The sequence below is a fragment of the Megascapheus bottae genome, chromosome 15, assembly GCF_031878675.1.
Source record: "Megascapheus bottae isolate mThoBot1 chromosome 15, mThoBot2.hap1, whole genome shotgun sequence".
NCBI classification, from domain to species: domain Eukaryota; kingdom Metazoa; phylum Chordata; class Mammalia; order Rodentia; family Geomyidae; genus Megascapheus; species Megascapheus bottae.
The window spans coordinates 22,590,036-22,606,278 of NC_143523.1; the positions used below are offsets into that span (position 1 = coordinate 22,590,036).

The window sequence follows — 16,243 nt, forward strand, 5'->3', positions numbered from 1 at the left end:
GAACCAATACACCAAGCATCACAAGCTGCAAGCTCTTGGTTTGGAGTAAAAGGTATTAGTGGGAGATTTATGTGTATGATTTACTAATCCTTTGCAGATTAGCCTCAGTCAAGCCAGGCTGTTTAGGCTACCAAGGAAGCAAGGCTCCAGGCATGGGACGGGATCAAGCCTAGGTAAGGAAGGAGAGAGTCTGGAGATTATATATTCCACCCCCTCCCCACCCATAGAATCCCCAGAATAATCTCAGGGCCTGGGGAAAAGGGCACATATCACAATGAGTGCAATAAATTAAAGGTCAAGGCATTACGAGTCCTACTGGCACTTACTGAAGGGAGGGATCCAATGGCCCAAATCCTCCCTATTTGGAAACAAGTAAGTGAAACAGACGGCCCGCCGCCTTCTTCTTCTTTCTTTCTTTCTTTCTTTCTTTTTTTTTACCTTGGCCTGCTTTGGAGGTACAGAGCGGGATGTGAGCAATTACCCCAATCTTGGCTCAGAGGAACAAAGGTCGTTGGAGAAAAGTTCTTTTAGTTGAAGTTGATTGGTAGGAGGAGAAAGTAAGATAGGAAATGGCAAGTGGCACTGCAGCTAGCTTAGAGCAAAAGAGCTCAGGGACAGAGCCCAGGTCCTGAGTTCAAGCCCTATAACCAACCAAAAAAAAAAAAGGTAGAAAATGATTGGCAATAGGTCTCCCCTTTCAATTGCTAGACCTCTTGGGTGTCTATCTGGAGTACAAGTGCCCCTTAGGTATGTGGTTGATTGTTTAGAAAGGTCACTATCTCTTGCTGCTTGCAGGTGTCTCACACCTGTAATCCTAGCTACTCAGGAGGCTGAGATCTGATGCTTCCAGTGCAAAGCCAGCCCTGGCAGGAAAGTCTTTAAGACTCTTATCGCCAATTAACTACCAGAAAACCAGAAGTGGCCCTGTGGCTCAAAGTGGTAGAGTGCTACGCTTGAGGGAAAAGGCTGAAGAACAGCACCCAGGCTGAGAGTTCAAGCTCAATAACAAACAAGGAAAGAAAGAAAGGTCGTTGCCACACCAGTAACATCCACTGATGACTTAGGGCCTGAGGAATAACGGGTGGTGTTACTCAGCACGTGCGAGCTCTTTGGTTCCCTCTTCCCACAATCAGCTATGTCTCGAGGCACACTGCTCCATCTCAGATTCGTTTCCCCTTAGTTTCTTTACAAAGAAAGAAGGACAAGAGGAAAGGAAGAAAGCAAATACTGAGAGGTCTCTGCAGAAGGAAATGAAGCTGTGGTGGAGAGCTGGAAGCAGATAGGAGGAGAAAAGAGAACAGTTCTGGCTTTACCTGGGCGCTGCTTGTCTGGGAAGGGTCTTTCCGGGTCCTAAGGCTTAGGCTAGATCAGGCATTAGGGCAGCTAAGATGGGGCTGGGGTGGGGGGTGGTAGAGAAGGAATGCCCGTTTTCCTTCTAGTTCAAGGAAGATCAATAGCGCTGGATCTTTAGAACAGTTCTCAGACCTAAGGATGGGTAGCAAAGATCATACAGAGCCCGTGGTGGGAGGTGGCAGAGGAATCCAGGAAACTGGAAAGTGGCAAGCTCCGGAGAGACTGACGTTTCTGCCTCTAAGGACTTCTGGGCTGGGAATGCGAGGCTCCCACTCCCTCGGTTCCTCTATTACTGGGGTCTCTCCAAGAAGCCAAGGACGAGCGAGGGGGCCGCAGGCAGGAGCGACCCTTAGGGGTCTCTCCCGGGCTTGTGCACAGCGCCTCCCGGCGGCCGCTCCGCGCGGCTGCAGAAGTACTTGGTGACGCGCCGGCGGCACTGCTCGCAGCGCACGGCGCAGCACCAGTGGAACTTGCAGTTGCAGCTGGACACCGTCTCGGCGCGGCGCTCCTCCACCGCCAGGCCGCAGTCCCCGCACAGCCGGCGGCAGCTGCGACGCTCCCAGCGGCCCAGGGCCCGCCCGCGCCGCAGGCACTCGCGGCCCTCCGTGCCCAGGAGCCCCAGGGTCTTGTTCTCCAGGCAGTAGTCGGGCGAGTCCTCCAGGTGCACCAGCTCGCGGGTGGAGATGGAGCGGAAGGTGTCGGCGATGGCGCCGCGGCCCGCCGCGCTGTTGCCCGCCCCCTGCAGCAGGTCCACCTTGAGGGCGGCGTGGTACTTCTCCTTCAGGTGCGCGCCCACCTCGCGGAACTCGGGCAGCTGCAGCCAGCACGTCTGCGTGGTGCAGCTGCCGGACACGCCGTGGCATTTACACGTGCGTTTCATGGTGCCCTTCACCGCCTGGGAAGAGAGCCCAACGTCGGCGGCCCGGTCCCCGAGGGGGCTCTGGGGCGGCTCTGGGGCAGGGCCTGGGACGTTGCCCGCCTGCCTCGGGGCTGACAGTGACTAAGGCCGGACGAAAGCAGGACTCACCTTGCGGCCGGCCTCGTTGTTGTGCAGATTCATGGCTGCCCGAGCATCCTGTCCCGTCTCCAGGGCATCGACAAACTGCTTGGAAATGGCCTCTCCAAAGCCCACGTTGTCACTGCAGCCTCCCCACAGCCAGCCTTGGCCCCCTGGGAAAGGGACAGGGACGGTCACTGAGCAGGCATGGAGCTTTCTGAGCCGCTGTTTATAAAGGGGAGGGGTGGGGTGGTGGTGATACAGGAAAGGTGGATTTCTTTCAGTCTAGAAGAGTCTTTGTGGGCTTTTTCTTTTTTTTCTTTTTTCTTTTTTTTGTCACCTTTGGGGTAGCACTTTTAGCCTCAGCCAATCCCCTGCTCAGGACTAAATGACGTAGGGAGTTGCCACGGGGAATCCACATCTACTTAGTGGGCAGAGAATGCTCTTGTCCTGCCTGGAAATAGTCTTGGAAGGGGTCAAAAGGGGCACAACTGAAATCATGTGAAACAACTAATTTGAAAATGGTGTGAGAAGACACGGAGGATTGGAGAAGAGTGGAAAGTACACCAGGATAGGCAGCATGGAACAAGTCCCCATGTGTTGGAGAAGATGATTGTGTCTACAGGACATTTTGTTCCACTATTATTCTGAGACTGTGTGTGTGTGTGTGTGTGTGTGTGTGTGTGTGTGTGTGTGTGTGTGTGTGCACGCGCACCAGTCCTGGGTTTAAGTTCAGGGCCTGAGCACTGTCCTTGGACTTTCTCAAGGCTAGAGCTCTACCACTTGGGTCTCAGCACCACTTCTGGCTTTTGTCTATGTATGTGGTAACAACCACTGTTGTTCTTAAATAAGCAAACACTCAATAGGAGAGGAGGACCTCTCTGCGGGGTTTGGGCTCACATGGATTCACTAATTGCCAACATGATTTTCCTTATATTTAAAAGATTACATTAACCCAGCAAGCTCTTCATCCTACAAGTGAATTTACCTGACCTGGACTTGCTGTCCATCCCATATCTGTACTCACCCAGTTGCCCATTTCGAGAGTCATCACAGCCACAGTTGTCAAAATCTCCAAGGCTGCAGTTTCTCGTTAGGGTGTACATGACTCCAGCAGAACTGATGGCATGCACAAATGCTGTCTCCCGATTAGCTAATAGGAACCCAAAATCCATAGTGTTAGAGGAAGAGATTGCCCTCAAAGAAACTCCAGTCAGGTTATCTTCCTTGGAAGGCCATTGTTAGTACTTCCTTTTCCTAGCTCCATCCTATTTCCTCTGCTTCATGGTGTATTTTTTCCTCCACAGTCTGTTCTACTCCTAGCCTCCGCCCTATCCCACTCTCCCCCCCCCCCCCCCCGCCCCAGTCTTTTCAGATCACATTTTTTGTTTTCTTAGTTGGTCCTGGGACTTGAACGCTGGGCCTGGGCATTGTCCCTAAGCTCTTCAGCTCAAGGCTTTCACCCTACCCCTGGAGCCACAGCACCACTTCCAGTTTTCTTGTGGTTAATTGGAGATAAGAGTCTCTTCAGACTTTAGTGCCCGGCCTGGCTTTGAACCTTGATCCTCAGATCTCTCAGCCTTCTGAGTAGCTAGGATCACAGGTGTGAGCCACTGCACCCAGCCTCAGATCACATATTTTATGACTAGGTGGCTAGACTATTGTTGACATTATTGTTGTTGTTGTTGATTATTATAAAGGATTTTGGTGGGCGTCTGGAAAGAAATGTGGGAAGCCATGGTTGGAAGCCAGGTTGTAAAGAACACATCACCACTTCCTCCTGGAATGCTGGACTCTAACTGACATGCATAGCTAGTCTCATGAAGAACCTCTGATTGACAGTCATTTCATTTATTGGAATGGTTACTGTCCTTCTGTGGAAATCAATTCTCAGTTCTAAGTTTCCATTTGCCCAGTTACTCTCTGTTCAGCTTGCTGAATCATAATTATGAATTATGGCTCTGCCCTGTCTCCTGATGTCACTTACCTTGTAAGGAAAACCTTAGTCAAGTATGTGAACAAGCATGCTATTTCTAGGACTGGAGGTGAGAGCAGATTCATTCATTGAACAGTGAGGATGATTTGGAAGAAAGAACACAATTCCATAGGTAGGAAAAGAGAAGATGGAGAAGAAAAAGAGATCTTAGAAGAGGGAGATTTCCTGAGAGAAGAGACCAGGTGACAATTAAGTGGATGGAGAAGGAAGGAGGCCATCCCTTTAGGCTCCAAATGGACCAGTGGGGTCCAGGGAGCTGAGGTCAAGGCTTTCCTTACCGCTGCGGAGTCCACCATGGCTGGACAGCTGCAAAGCCCTCTCAGGACAGTTCCAGCGGTCCCAGGCAAACTGGTATTTGCATTCTTCAATACCACTCTGGGCACCAGCTGCCACACTGCTGGAGTAGATAAGATAAGCCTACAGGAACACAGAGTCAAATTTAGCCTGGACTTAGGAAGTATTTTCTCTTCCTGCCCACTCACCCATTCCTCCAAAATAACAACAGAGTAATCCTTTATATACATGGTCTTATTTAATATTGCATGTGATCTCATGAATCAGGGGCCATTTTATAGATTGGGAAGTTGAGACACAGAAAGGGAAGATGACATAATTCAGTTAGCAAGTGGCAATACTTGGAATGAAAGCCAGATTTATCAGACTCACTTTTGTTCCCACTAGCCTTTACTTATTATACCAAACTACTTCTCTAAAATGACCTGCAGCCACATACTTCATGAAGGTTCCACATTCTCCTGCCATTGCTGTCTTGGAAAAGAACACTTGGGATCTGGAAATCCTCTCTCATGTAGAGATGTGTCATTCAATTTCATCACTGGAATTGCCTGGGAAATGCATCCCATCTCTGCATGCAGCAACTTTGCTGCCTGACACAGCAAGGCTGGTTACATCTGTTCCTTCAAAGTATGGCCTATAAAGTCAGAATATCCTTTAGTGTTATCTGTCATCCGGCATTGATTCTCCCTGTGTTTCCAAGCATGGTCCTAACTCTCTCTGGGCCGTAGGCTTTCTGTTTGTAATGTCTACTACAGCATAATAACAGATGTTTTTATATGCAAAGGATGAAAGAAGTTTTCCCTTACCTTTGGACCAGTCATCAGGAAATTGTTCACAGACCTAAAAGAAAGAAATACTAGTGTACAATAGACAGACATTAGCTTGTGTCTGTCTCCAAGAACTGGAAGAATTATGCCATCAATATCATTGATAGAAGAAAGGGAAGCTAGTTTTCCTAAGGAAATATCCATGCGTCAGTGATCTAATAAAGCTAAGTAGGTAAAACAAAAGAATATGAATAGACATTGTATACTTCCTTTGAACTTGGAAAGTAAATTATAACTTCTAGTCCCACAAAAATGGAACATAATGTTCGATTCTTTTTCATAGGATGGATGGGGAAAGAGAGGTAGCACTGTCACAATTGTATACACACTCCATTCCACTCCTGGTGCTTCACATGTGGGTATTGCTGAATCCTTCCTGTCTCAAGCATCATTGTCTCTCTTACGCAAATAGTGAGACTTTTAAAATATGATTTTATTGTTAGTATTAAGGAGTTGTACAGAGAGGTTACCATTTCATAATGGTAATGAATACATTTTTTTCTTGGACAATGTCTCCCTTTCCTTCGCTGCAAATAGTGAATCTTGAACTCAAAAATAAAGAAATATATGTTCAAGCTCATTGAGCTATTAAGTGAGTAAATCAGGCTTTAGATCTAGGTTTCTCTGGCTAGGCTTTTCTAGTTCAGAAGAAATACACAGTGGGATATCTGTCTTAAAATTCCAACTCTGGAAAAATTGTGTTGTTTTTTTTTCCTTTTAAAATCTAAAACTGGGGGCCGGGAGTTTGGCCTAGTGGTTAAAGTGCTTGCCTAGCATGCATGAAGACCCGGGTTCGATTCCTTGGTACCACATACATAGAATAAAAAGCCGGAAGTGGTGCTGAGGCTCAAGTGGTAGAATTCTAGCCTTGAGAAAGTGCAAGGACAGTGCTCAGGCTCTGAGCTCAAGCCCAGGACTGGCAAAAAAAAAAATCTAAAACTGGGTTTCCACATGACTCTGAAGTTGCACTCCTGGGTATTCACCCAAGGAAACAACTTCTTTCACTCAGGCCTAGTGGCCCCATTCTGCTTTATTCATAAAAATCCCAAAGTGGAAACTACTCAAATGTCTTTCTAAGGGTAAATGGTTTAAAAAAATATGCCATTGCTTGGCATACTCAAGGGCCCTGGACAATCCTCAGCAAGGCACAAACAAAACAGAACAAAGTATTCCAACAATAAAAACAACCGAGTGAAGAATCTACAGCAACACTAGTCTTCTAGAAGCCTGCCTCTGATGTTCTTCTACTCAAGAAGTTTACATAGCTCTCCAACGTTTGGCACTCTACCTCTTCCCAATTCCATCCATCACAAAACAGATCTATTTGCACATAGGGCAACATACTATAGTCAAGGTGAACCAGTTACTATTCCTAGGTCTTCATGAATGCATGCCACTATGCCTTTGCACACGCTGTTCTACTAAACCCTGCCTATTATCGGTGTTTCCAGCCAATGGTGCTTGGACATTTGGATATCCATCCATATGCAAAAAAAAATGAAGATGGATCCTTACCTCCCACTTTATATGAAAATTAGCTCAAAATAAATCATTGGTCTAAATGTAATAGAACTCTTAGAACAATGCATAGGGTTTTGATCTAGAGTTGAACATCTTTGTGACCTAAGATTAAGCAATGTTTTTCAGAGATATCAAAAGCACAAAAAAACCCCAAAAAGCAAAGACAAACTTTGTTTCTTTAAAATTAGAAACTTAGCCAGGCAAGGTGGCTCAAGCCTATAATCCTAGCTACTCAGGAGGCTGAGATCTGAGGATCACGATTCAAAGCCCAAGACCATGAGACTCTCATCTCCAATTAACCACTAGAAAAACCAGAAGTGGCGCCATGGTTTAAGGGGTAGGGCAGTAGCCTTGAGCCAAACTGCTCAGGAACAACATCCAGGCCCAGAGTTCAAGTCTCATAACAGAAAAAAATAATAATAAAATAAATTAGAAAATGTTACTTTTTTTGTTTATACCACCTGAGTCACACACACTTCTGGTGGTTAATTGGAGATAAGAGTTTCTCGGACTTTCTTTCCTGGGCTGGCTTTGAAGTGTGACCCCAAGATCTCCATCCCTGAGTATCGAGGATTACAGATGTGTGTCAATGGCACTCTGCAAAATTAATTTTTTTATGTGTGGGTCATGGAGCTTGAACTCTGCTTGGGCACTGTCCCTGTCCCTGAACTCTCCAGCTCAAGGCTACCACCTTAACCTTGAGCCAAGCCCCACTTTTCGTTTTCTAGAGGTTAATTGGAGATAAGATTCCAATGGACTTTTGTGCCTGGGCTGGCTTTGAACCTTGATCTTCAGATCTCAGCCTCTTGAGTAGCTAGGATTATAGGTGTGAGCCACCACGCTCCCGCAAAAATAGAAACTCTTGTGCTTTAAAAGATGCTATATGTGGGGGCCGGGAGTTTGGCTTAGTGGTAGAGTGCTTGCCTAGCATGCAGGAAGACCCAGGTTCGATTCCTCGGTACCACATACGTAGCAAAAAGCCGGAAGTGGTGTTGAGGCTCAAGTGGTAGAGTGCTAGCCTTGAGAAAGTCTAAAGACAGTGCTCAGGCCCTGAGCCCAAGCACAGGACTGGCAAAAAAAAAAAAAGATGCTATATGTGGGCCAGGAATGTAGCCAGGTGGTAGAGTGCTCACCAAACATGCATAAAGCCCTGGGTTCTGTTCCTCAGTACCACATACACAGAAAAAGCCTAAAGTGGTACAGTGGTTCAAGTGGCAGAGTGAAACAATAAAGTGTCTAAGGACAGTGTCCAAACCCTGAGCTCAAGCCCCAGGAATGTAAAAAAAAAAAAAGATACTGTAAGAAAGTAAAAAGACAGCTAAGAGTGGTGGCTCACATCTGTAATCCTAGCTACTCAGGAAGCTGAGATCTGAGGATCAAGGTTCAAAGCCAGCTCTGGCACAAAAGGACCTGAGACTCTTAAGTCCAATTAACCTCTAGAAAACAGGAAGTGGGGGTTGGCTCCAGGGTAGGGTGGTGGCCTTGAGCTGAAGAGATCAAGGACAGTGCCCAGGCTGAGTTCAAGGCCCATGACCCAAGGAAAGAAAGAAAGAAAGAAAGAAAGAAAGAAAGAAAGAAAGAAAGAAAGAAAGAAAGAAAGAAAGAAAGAAAGAAAGAAAGAAAGAAAGAAAGAAAGACAGTGGTTCAAGTGGTAGAGTACTAGCCTTGCCCACAGAGAGGCTCAGGGACAGTGCCCAGGCCCTGAGTTCAAGCCCCAGGACTGGAAAAAACAAAACAAAAACTGAAAGTGAAAAGACAAGCTCTATGGGGCCGGGAGTTTGGCCTAGTGGTAGAGTGCTTGCCTAGCATGCACGAAGACCCAGGTTTGATTCCTTGGTATCACATACATAGAAGAAAGCCAGAAGTAGTGCTGTGGCTCAAGTGGTAGAGCTCTAGCCTTGAGAAAACCCAAGGACAGTGCTCAGACCCTAAGCCCAAGCCTAGGACTGTCAAAAAAAAAAAGAAAAAGAAAAAAGAAAGACAGGCTGTGTGCCAGTGCCTCATACCTGTAATCCTAGATACTTAGGAGGCAGAGATACAGGGATCACAGTTCAAAGCCAGCCCAGACAGAAAGGTCCATCAGGCTCTTATCCTAATTAAACACAAAAAGCCAGAAGTGGAGTTATGGCTCAAGTGGTAGAGCACTAGCCTTGCACATGAAAACTCAGGAACTGTACCTAGGCCCAGAGTTCAAGCTTAAAGACCAGCAAAAAAAAAAAAAAAACAGTTTTAAATAAAAAATATGTTCAAAGGAATTGAGTAGATATTTTCCCAAAACAGATATATAAATGGCCAATTCTAGAAACTTCCATGTCCACAGGATGACTGCATCTACCTGGCAAGGGCTCCACTTTGTCTGGGGACATTACATTCCCTGTACATGTTTTCTGGGAACTGATATTGCTCAATTTGGGCAAAGAGATAATGGGGTGGAGGAGACACTGGGCTCAAGGAAGAGAATGAGAACCACAGAACATCTCTGGTTTCAGTTTTTATTCAACTTCTCTGTAAACCTAAAACTACTTTTTAAAATGTCCATTCATTTTGGAGAAAAAAAATGTATAAACAAATTTTCTTTAGACTTTTGTTTCCCATATAGGTATCGAGGTTGTCATTTGTGCACAAGGGGCTTTCTGAGTTTTGCTAACAGAATTTTCCTTGGCCTTCAATACTCTCTCCTAGCAACCTTCCAAGACCTTCATTGGCCTGAGGGGTCATTAATAAAGTCAAGCGTCTTGCTGGTTGCTGGCACTCTTTAGGTCTTTCCTTCAGAGCATAGGTGTTTGGGGGAAGATTCCCCTTTTGCTCATTTCAATCAACTTCTGCCTGCAGCCCAACCAATTCTCTTGATATGCCCACACGTGCTAGCATAGCTTGCAGTCCCTGCAAAGGGTGATTCTTTCAGAGAGAACTATTTTTGCAAAGACCAACTAGAAGATGAACCCTAGTACTTGTGAGATTGAGTCAGGAGGATTGTAAATTCAAGGCAAGCCTAGGCCACATATAAAGACTCATGCAAAACACCAAGGTCTAAGTCAAGAACAGCTGAGCATGCCTGTAATTCTAGCTACTCAGGAAGAGGATTGCAGTCCAAGGCCAGCTTTGGCAAAAGTACAAGACCTTATTTGAAAAAGAAAGAAAAAAAAACCTAAACTAAAAGCAAGATTCAAGGGGTAAAATACTCAAGTGAAAGGCTTTGACTTCAATTTCCAGTACTGCAAACAAAAGGGAGACAAACAAAAAAGAAGGATAGAAATGGACTCTCCAGTGTTCCGTTGCTGCTGTTCCTGCTATCCCTGACTTTCCTACCCTTCCACTACTACACTGATTCTCTGGAGAATCTGCTAACTTTGAAGAGTCGTCACAGGCTCCTTACAGCCTAGGGAGCTGGCAATCTCTATTGACTCCAAAGCAAACCCACATGCTCAGGTACTGCAGACAATGGGAAGTTCCCCTATGCTGGGGAGGTAGCTCTGGTGACAGCCTATCCTGCAGATATGCGCCCTGGCCCCACTGTGAGCCCCAGTGGAGGGATACATAAGGAAGAGCCACTCTCTACCAGCTCACCATAGGCGGCCAGGTGGCTACAGTGCCTGCGCACTGGAGTTTATGAGAAGCCCCTGGAGACTGTATTTCCCATGAAGGTTCCCAGATCAAAGCCTTAGAGTCTTCATCAGTGGTGGTAACAGGGAGGCGAAGTGGGTGACAAGAATCTGTGCTATATTTTCTTGAAAGGACAGCCTTGCTGGCCCATCCTCAGAGACCCACTTGGAAAAGACAAGGCTGGAAGGAGGACAAGGAGGAGGGTCAGGCCCACAGGCAGCCAAATACTGAAGGAACCATTTGAGAGACACAAAACATTTCTCCAGTCTTCTGGAAAAGCTTCTCTAGTGCCACAGTGAAAACTGGAGAATGTTCTCTTCTTTCATTTCTGCCTTCAGAAATGAAACACAACTCCTGGCTTGGCAGCTCTCATGTTCTATCTGGACACTGCCTAGTAAGGGGCTGGTCTCTCCTCCTGTACCCAGCATCCAGAGTTGGCTGGGTTTGCTCTCCTTCCTTGCAGGCTAAAGTGGCTCCTTAGCAATTATGGTTGACATAAAGCCATCTACCTAACACTAAAACACTATTCGGTGATGGAATGGCAAAAAAGATTCCAGAGGCCTTCTGCCCTCTAACCCCTGCATTCACTCTTCTACCCCTGGAGTCTTTAATGCTGAAGCTATTTGTTTATATCTCAGGACTGCCTCTATACACTGTCACCAGTCCTGAAGTGAGTGGTGCCTTAACTCACAATCTGGTCTATTTTGTCCTGTGAGCTTTTTTTTTTTTTTCTGGGTCATGGGCCTTGAACTCTGGGCCTGGACGCTGTCTCTGAGCTCTTCAGCTCAAGGCTAATGCTGGAACCCCACTTCTCATTTTCTAGAGATTAATTGAAGATAAGAGTCCCATGGATTTTTGCGCCCTGGCTGACTTTGAACTGAGATCCTCAGATCTCAGCCTCCTGAGTAGCTAGGATTACAGGTGTGATCAACCATGCTACCACCCTTCCTGTAAGCTCTTAATACAATCTTGTTCCTAAGTTAGTTTATCAGCAATAAGAACTTGGAAGAATAATTAGTCCTTTCCTCTTCTCTCCTCTCCTCTCTTCTTCTCCCCCTCCTCTTTCTCCTCCTCCCCCTCCTCTCTTTCTCCTCCTCCCTCCTCATTCCTCCCTATTTTCCCCCTTTTATTTGCATGTTTTATTTTTCTTTAACATTCATTACTCAGATACACATAACACACACACACACACACACACACACACACACACACACACACACACACACACAATAGCCAAAACCCTTCTTTAGCACATTGGGGAATTCAGAGATGATTGCAATTTCCCATTTGTTGTTTTGTTTTAGCATAAAACTTTTTGGAGTAAGTTTCTTTTTATATTTGGTGGTAGAGAGATTGGAAGTCAACGCCTCTCCCTCTAAAGGTGGCTGCTCTACCACTTGAACTACTCCCTCAGCTCATCCCCCAATCCCCCATTCTTTGGCAGTTATACCTAATTGTGGATGAGGGCTTAAGCCACAGTCCAATCGGTTTGTTATTTCTCCTTATTTTGTGCTAGTTTTCCTCACACTTACAAATTATGTGAGATGATTTGTGTCTATCATTTTGTGCCATGGGTGAATACTGTCTCACTGTGGCATAGATAGGCACTGAGCCAGGAGTGTCAATCACAATCTCCTTTGCACAACCAGGACCTTGTTACCAGCCAATTTGGAGACTGGACTCCACTGTAAATTGTGGCCAAGGGAAGAATTTTTCAAGATGGGTAAAAAAGTTAAAATGTATGAACAAGAAGTTTCTCCTTTTCTAAAAATAATATTCCTTATGTTAAATGTATACATTAAATGTATATTAAGATCTCATATTTCCTTAATTTCAATTTTTATCACGTAATTGTTGATTGGCAAAAGTCCCAGGACAACTGTGTGACAGGCACACTGCAAATCTACAAACTAATCTCAGACTGATTCCTTCCCCAACAAATCTCAACTTTTTCCCCTGAAAAGGGAAACCATGTCATCTGTATTCCAGGATATTTTAGAGAGCCACAGGCTGTCTTTCCTTGGCCCCATTTCTTCCTTTGTGTATTACAGCAAGCTCTGCTGAGAAACACTGAGCTACAGAAAAGCCCTCAGCACTTGGCATTTCAATGAGGAAGGACTCTAAGAGAACCAGGGCTGCTTCCTGCCCTCTCCTGGGTCTCCAAGTCAAAGCTGCCCAGGAGTAGCCCAGGCCACTGTCCTCAAAAGGCCGGCTTTGCAGCAACTCCTTACATAGTCACTGTGGAGGCAGAGCTTTGTCATGTTTCCTGATCTAGTCAACCCTGGATCCTGTGGTCTAGATTTTTTTTTTGCCAGTCCTGGGTTTGAGCTCAGGGTCTGAGCACTGTCCTCAAGGCTAGAGCTCTACCACTTGAGCCTCAGCACCACTTCTGGCTTTTTTTTCTATGTATGTGGTACCTAGGAATTGAACCCGAGTCTTCATGCATGCTAGGCAAGCACTCTACCACTAGGCCAAACTCCCTGCCATGTGGTCTAGATTTTAAAAAATATTTTTTAAATGTTTTTTTGGGTGCTGGTAGCTATGCCAGTAATCTTATCTATTCAAGAGACTGAGATCTGAGGATCACAGTTCAAAGCCAGCCTGAGAAGAAGTGTCTCTGTGAGACTCATCTCCAATTAACCACTTAATAATTGGAAGTGGCACTGTGGCTCAAGTAGTAGAGTGCTAGCCTTGAACACAGAGAGGCTTAGGGACAGAGCCCAAATCCTGAGATCAAGACCCACAACTGACAAAAAAAAATTAAATAAATCATGAGCTCCCTTACACTGATAGATGGAAAACTGGTTATTTGAATAACAAGGAGATTTGTTATATGGTAACCCTAGGAATTACCTTGTAAGACACCAGTGAAACATTTAAGCTAGTAGAGTTGGGTACTTTAGTACCATTTTGTCTATCCAGTGAAGCAAATCCAAGTAGTTAGTAAACAATTTCTAACCTCAATCTGCCCCAACCATAAATTTCTGTTGTCCTTTCTAACAGGCCACTGTTCAGGCAGAAACACATCTAAATCTATATTTGAATGACTTAGCTCCTTTTGCTAACTGATAGTCTGGATGTTTCCCCCAAAGGCAATCATATCTGCACAATGCTTCCCAAAATGCATTTTACTTACTGGCCTAGATTGCAGGCTCAGGAGAGAAGATTCCATTTTTTCCCTCTTCTTCCCAATTTGAACAGTTTGGAAAGTTTAGACTATGAGAAAAATATTCGAGTGAAAATACAACAGAAAGTATGAGTGAAACAGGATTAGTGAGGAAGTGAAAAATGGCTAAAGTGAAGTTGTAGGGGTTCATTACATATCTGTGCTTTTGTTGTTGTTTTTGTTGTTAGAAAAGGAAAATTTCCATTTCTATAATTAACATTTAAAAGCCAACAGTGGTCCTGAAGCCATCATCTATATGAAATCTGTGATGAAAGTAAAATGATAAGCAGAAAACTTTCTGCTGGTGTGCAATTCGTTATCCAGGATATTAGTATGGAATGAAGCCGTTAGTGTCGGACAGGGTGAATGTTCAGAGCCTGAATGTAAAAGAAAGACTGAGATTTAGTGCAGTCAAAGGTAATCACAGTTTAGAGCGAAGGGAAGATTAGCATGCAGATAGAATTTCACACACAGTTGCAGAGAGCGACAGATCTAGTCGACTCTTAAGAAGTTTGGTTGGGACAGAGGATGCTGTCCTGTTCAAAACCATGCATTGGAGCTGGTCAGATAACGAGAAGTTTCAGTGGCCCCCTTATGGTTTGAATTTCTCCTGGCCCAGAGAAAACAGAGAAGCACACAGAGAAATGATGTGATCAATAACAAGGGCTTACAATGAAGATTGAGAAAAACAAACCATAGAAGTTTGACCCATAATAAGACTGTGGAGTCTGTCTGCAGTGGATGCTATTTCTTTCAAGAGGCCCTCGGAGTCCAGATATATTTCAAATGGGCGGCAATGGGGAATGTTATTGATGTGAATCAAGTTCAGAGTTTCCCCCAGCTGTTAACCCAGCCTGATCCTTTACTTAGTAAGAAAAACCTGCTTTCAGAAAAATAAGGATTTAGCCCAAGAAAACTGTCCTGGCTTCACTCTCAAAGGCATATGATTTCTCCTCTGCCTCCTGATTGAAATAGAAAAGAGTCCTTGGAGCCTACGAAAAAGGAATTTTATTAATAGTCTTGAGACAAAACAACATTACCCGATATATAGCAACATTTTCACCAATTGAACAATTGGAAAAAAAGAAAAAAAAATCTCTTTCCATAAAAGAGAAAGAGATGTAACTCTAACCCCTCTATACATTACCTCAACAATAAAATAAAATAAAGCAAAAGAGAAAGAGCTGGATAAAACTTCCTTCGCCCTTTGACCCTATAAAATAATATGGAAATGAGCTCCAGAAAATGGGAGGGACCTCCTTTGCTCCTTGGTCCTTATTGTGCCCTTTTTATCTCAGTGCAAGTCACAAGATGGAGATCCTCTTTGTATTATATTTTTACACACACACACACACACACACACATGCACGCACATGCATACACACACATATATGACCTACACTTCACAGTATCTTCCTCATTGCTTACACAATCTGGTACCATAAGAAAGCTACTATGAAGTGTCCCTTTCTAGAACCTCATAAATTTTGTTAATAGTTATTCTATAGTAAGTGACTACATACATCCATGACCGGAGAAGCCGAGACTACAAAAGTAACCACAAGCTTTGGCTGCTGGAGAAACCAAGGATAAACCAGGAGCTGAAGTTCTCTGACCCTGCCTCAAATCCCCAGACTGCATTCTCAGTGCAGTGTTACCATCAGAGCCACACAACACCAGCCCCCAGGCTTTTTTTGTGGGGCATGGAGAATGTGGGGGAGAGGGGTGGCAGGGGAGTCATACACATTTTTAAAGATGGACCAGGGAAGCTATTAACTGAGCGAATCTTGATAGTGCATGGTGTTTTTCAGATTCCAAAGCAGTTCCTCACCCCCTTGCTTTTCATTTCTTTCTCTTCAAACCTCTCCAGCCTCTTTGAGGAAGAGAATCGCTTCCCCATTCAACAACTGCAACGGACCTTTCCTTCACTGAACTTGTTCTTCCTATATCTATCTGTCAATGGGGAAAATTAACAAGACAAAACGTAATCTAACAAAAATGTTATGAAGCCAATCAGTTTTCAAATGTTTATATTTTATTGTTCATAATATGCATTTGAAAATAGTCTCATCTGTATATGGAAAACAAGAATTTTTAGCTTGGTGAACTATGGCTATATTGACTTTTCACAATAACAGATTTCTGGGCTAGGATGTGAACTCAGTGGTAGAACTCTTGACTAGCATGCCCGAGGCCTTGAGTTCAGTCCCCAGCACAACAACAGCAACAACAACCAAAAAACCCAACTGAAATTAAATCTTTCCCTAATGAAGTCTTCAGTATGTTATTATTGATGAAATTCCATTATACACAGAGAAATTACTCTAATTCATAAATGTTCATCTCTAGTCATCACCATCTGTTTAACTATTCATTTCTCTCTCTCTCTCTCTCTCTCTCTCTCTTTCTCTCTCTTTCTGTGTCTCTCTCTGTCTCTCTCTAAATAAGCCATAAGGATTAAGAAAATTTTTTTTCTCAAGATT

The 16,243-nt window shown here is 44.6% G+C and overlaps 1 protein-coding gene across 1 annotated transcript; it reads right to left on the reverse strand.

Moving 5' to 3' along the window:
* Window positions 1–1,702: 1,702 nt before the first annotated feature.
* Wnt8b (Wnt family member 8B) lies at window positions 1,703–13,783 on the reverse strand. The gene is made up of 6 exons (XM_090346911.1): window positions 13,731–13,783; window positions 5,450–5,483; window positions 4,625–4,763; window positions 3,378–3,503; window positions 2,381–2,523; window positions 1,703–2,248 (listed from the first exon to the last, which is right to left on the reverse strand). Exons 2-6 carry the CDS (start codon window positions 5,462–5,464, stop codon window positions 1,703–1,705), a joined length of 969 nt encoding a protein of 322 aa, XP_090203037.1. The 5' UTR covers window positions 5,465–5,483; window positions 13,731–13,783.
* Window positions 13,784–16,243: the final 2,460 nt, after the last annotated feature.

What these genes read in the sequence shown, in the direction of transcription:
- Wnt8b (XM_090346911.1), bottom strand. An exon ending in CCATGGTGGACTCCGCAGCG is followed by an intron (nt 3,504 to 4,624) that starts GTAAGGAAAGCC and finishes GGTTCCTATTAG; the next exon opens with CTAATCGGGAGACAGCATTT. An exon ending in CTCTCGAAATGGGCAACTGG is followed by an intron (nt 2,524 to 3,377) that starts GTGAGTACAGAT and finishes TCCCTTTCCCAG; the next exon opens with GGGGCCAAGGCTGGCTGTGG.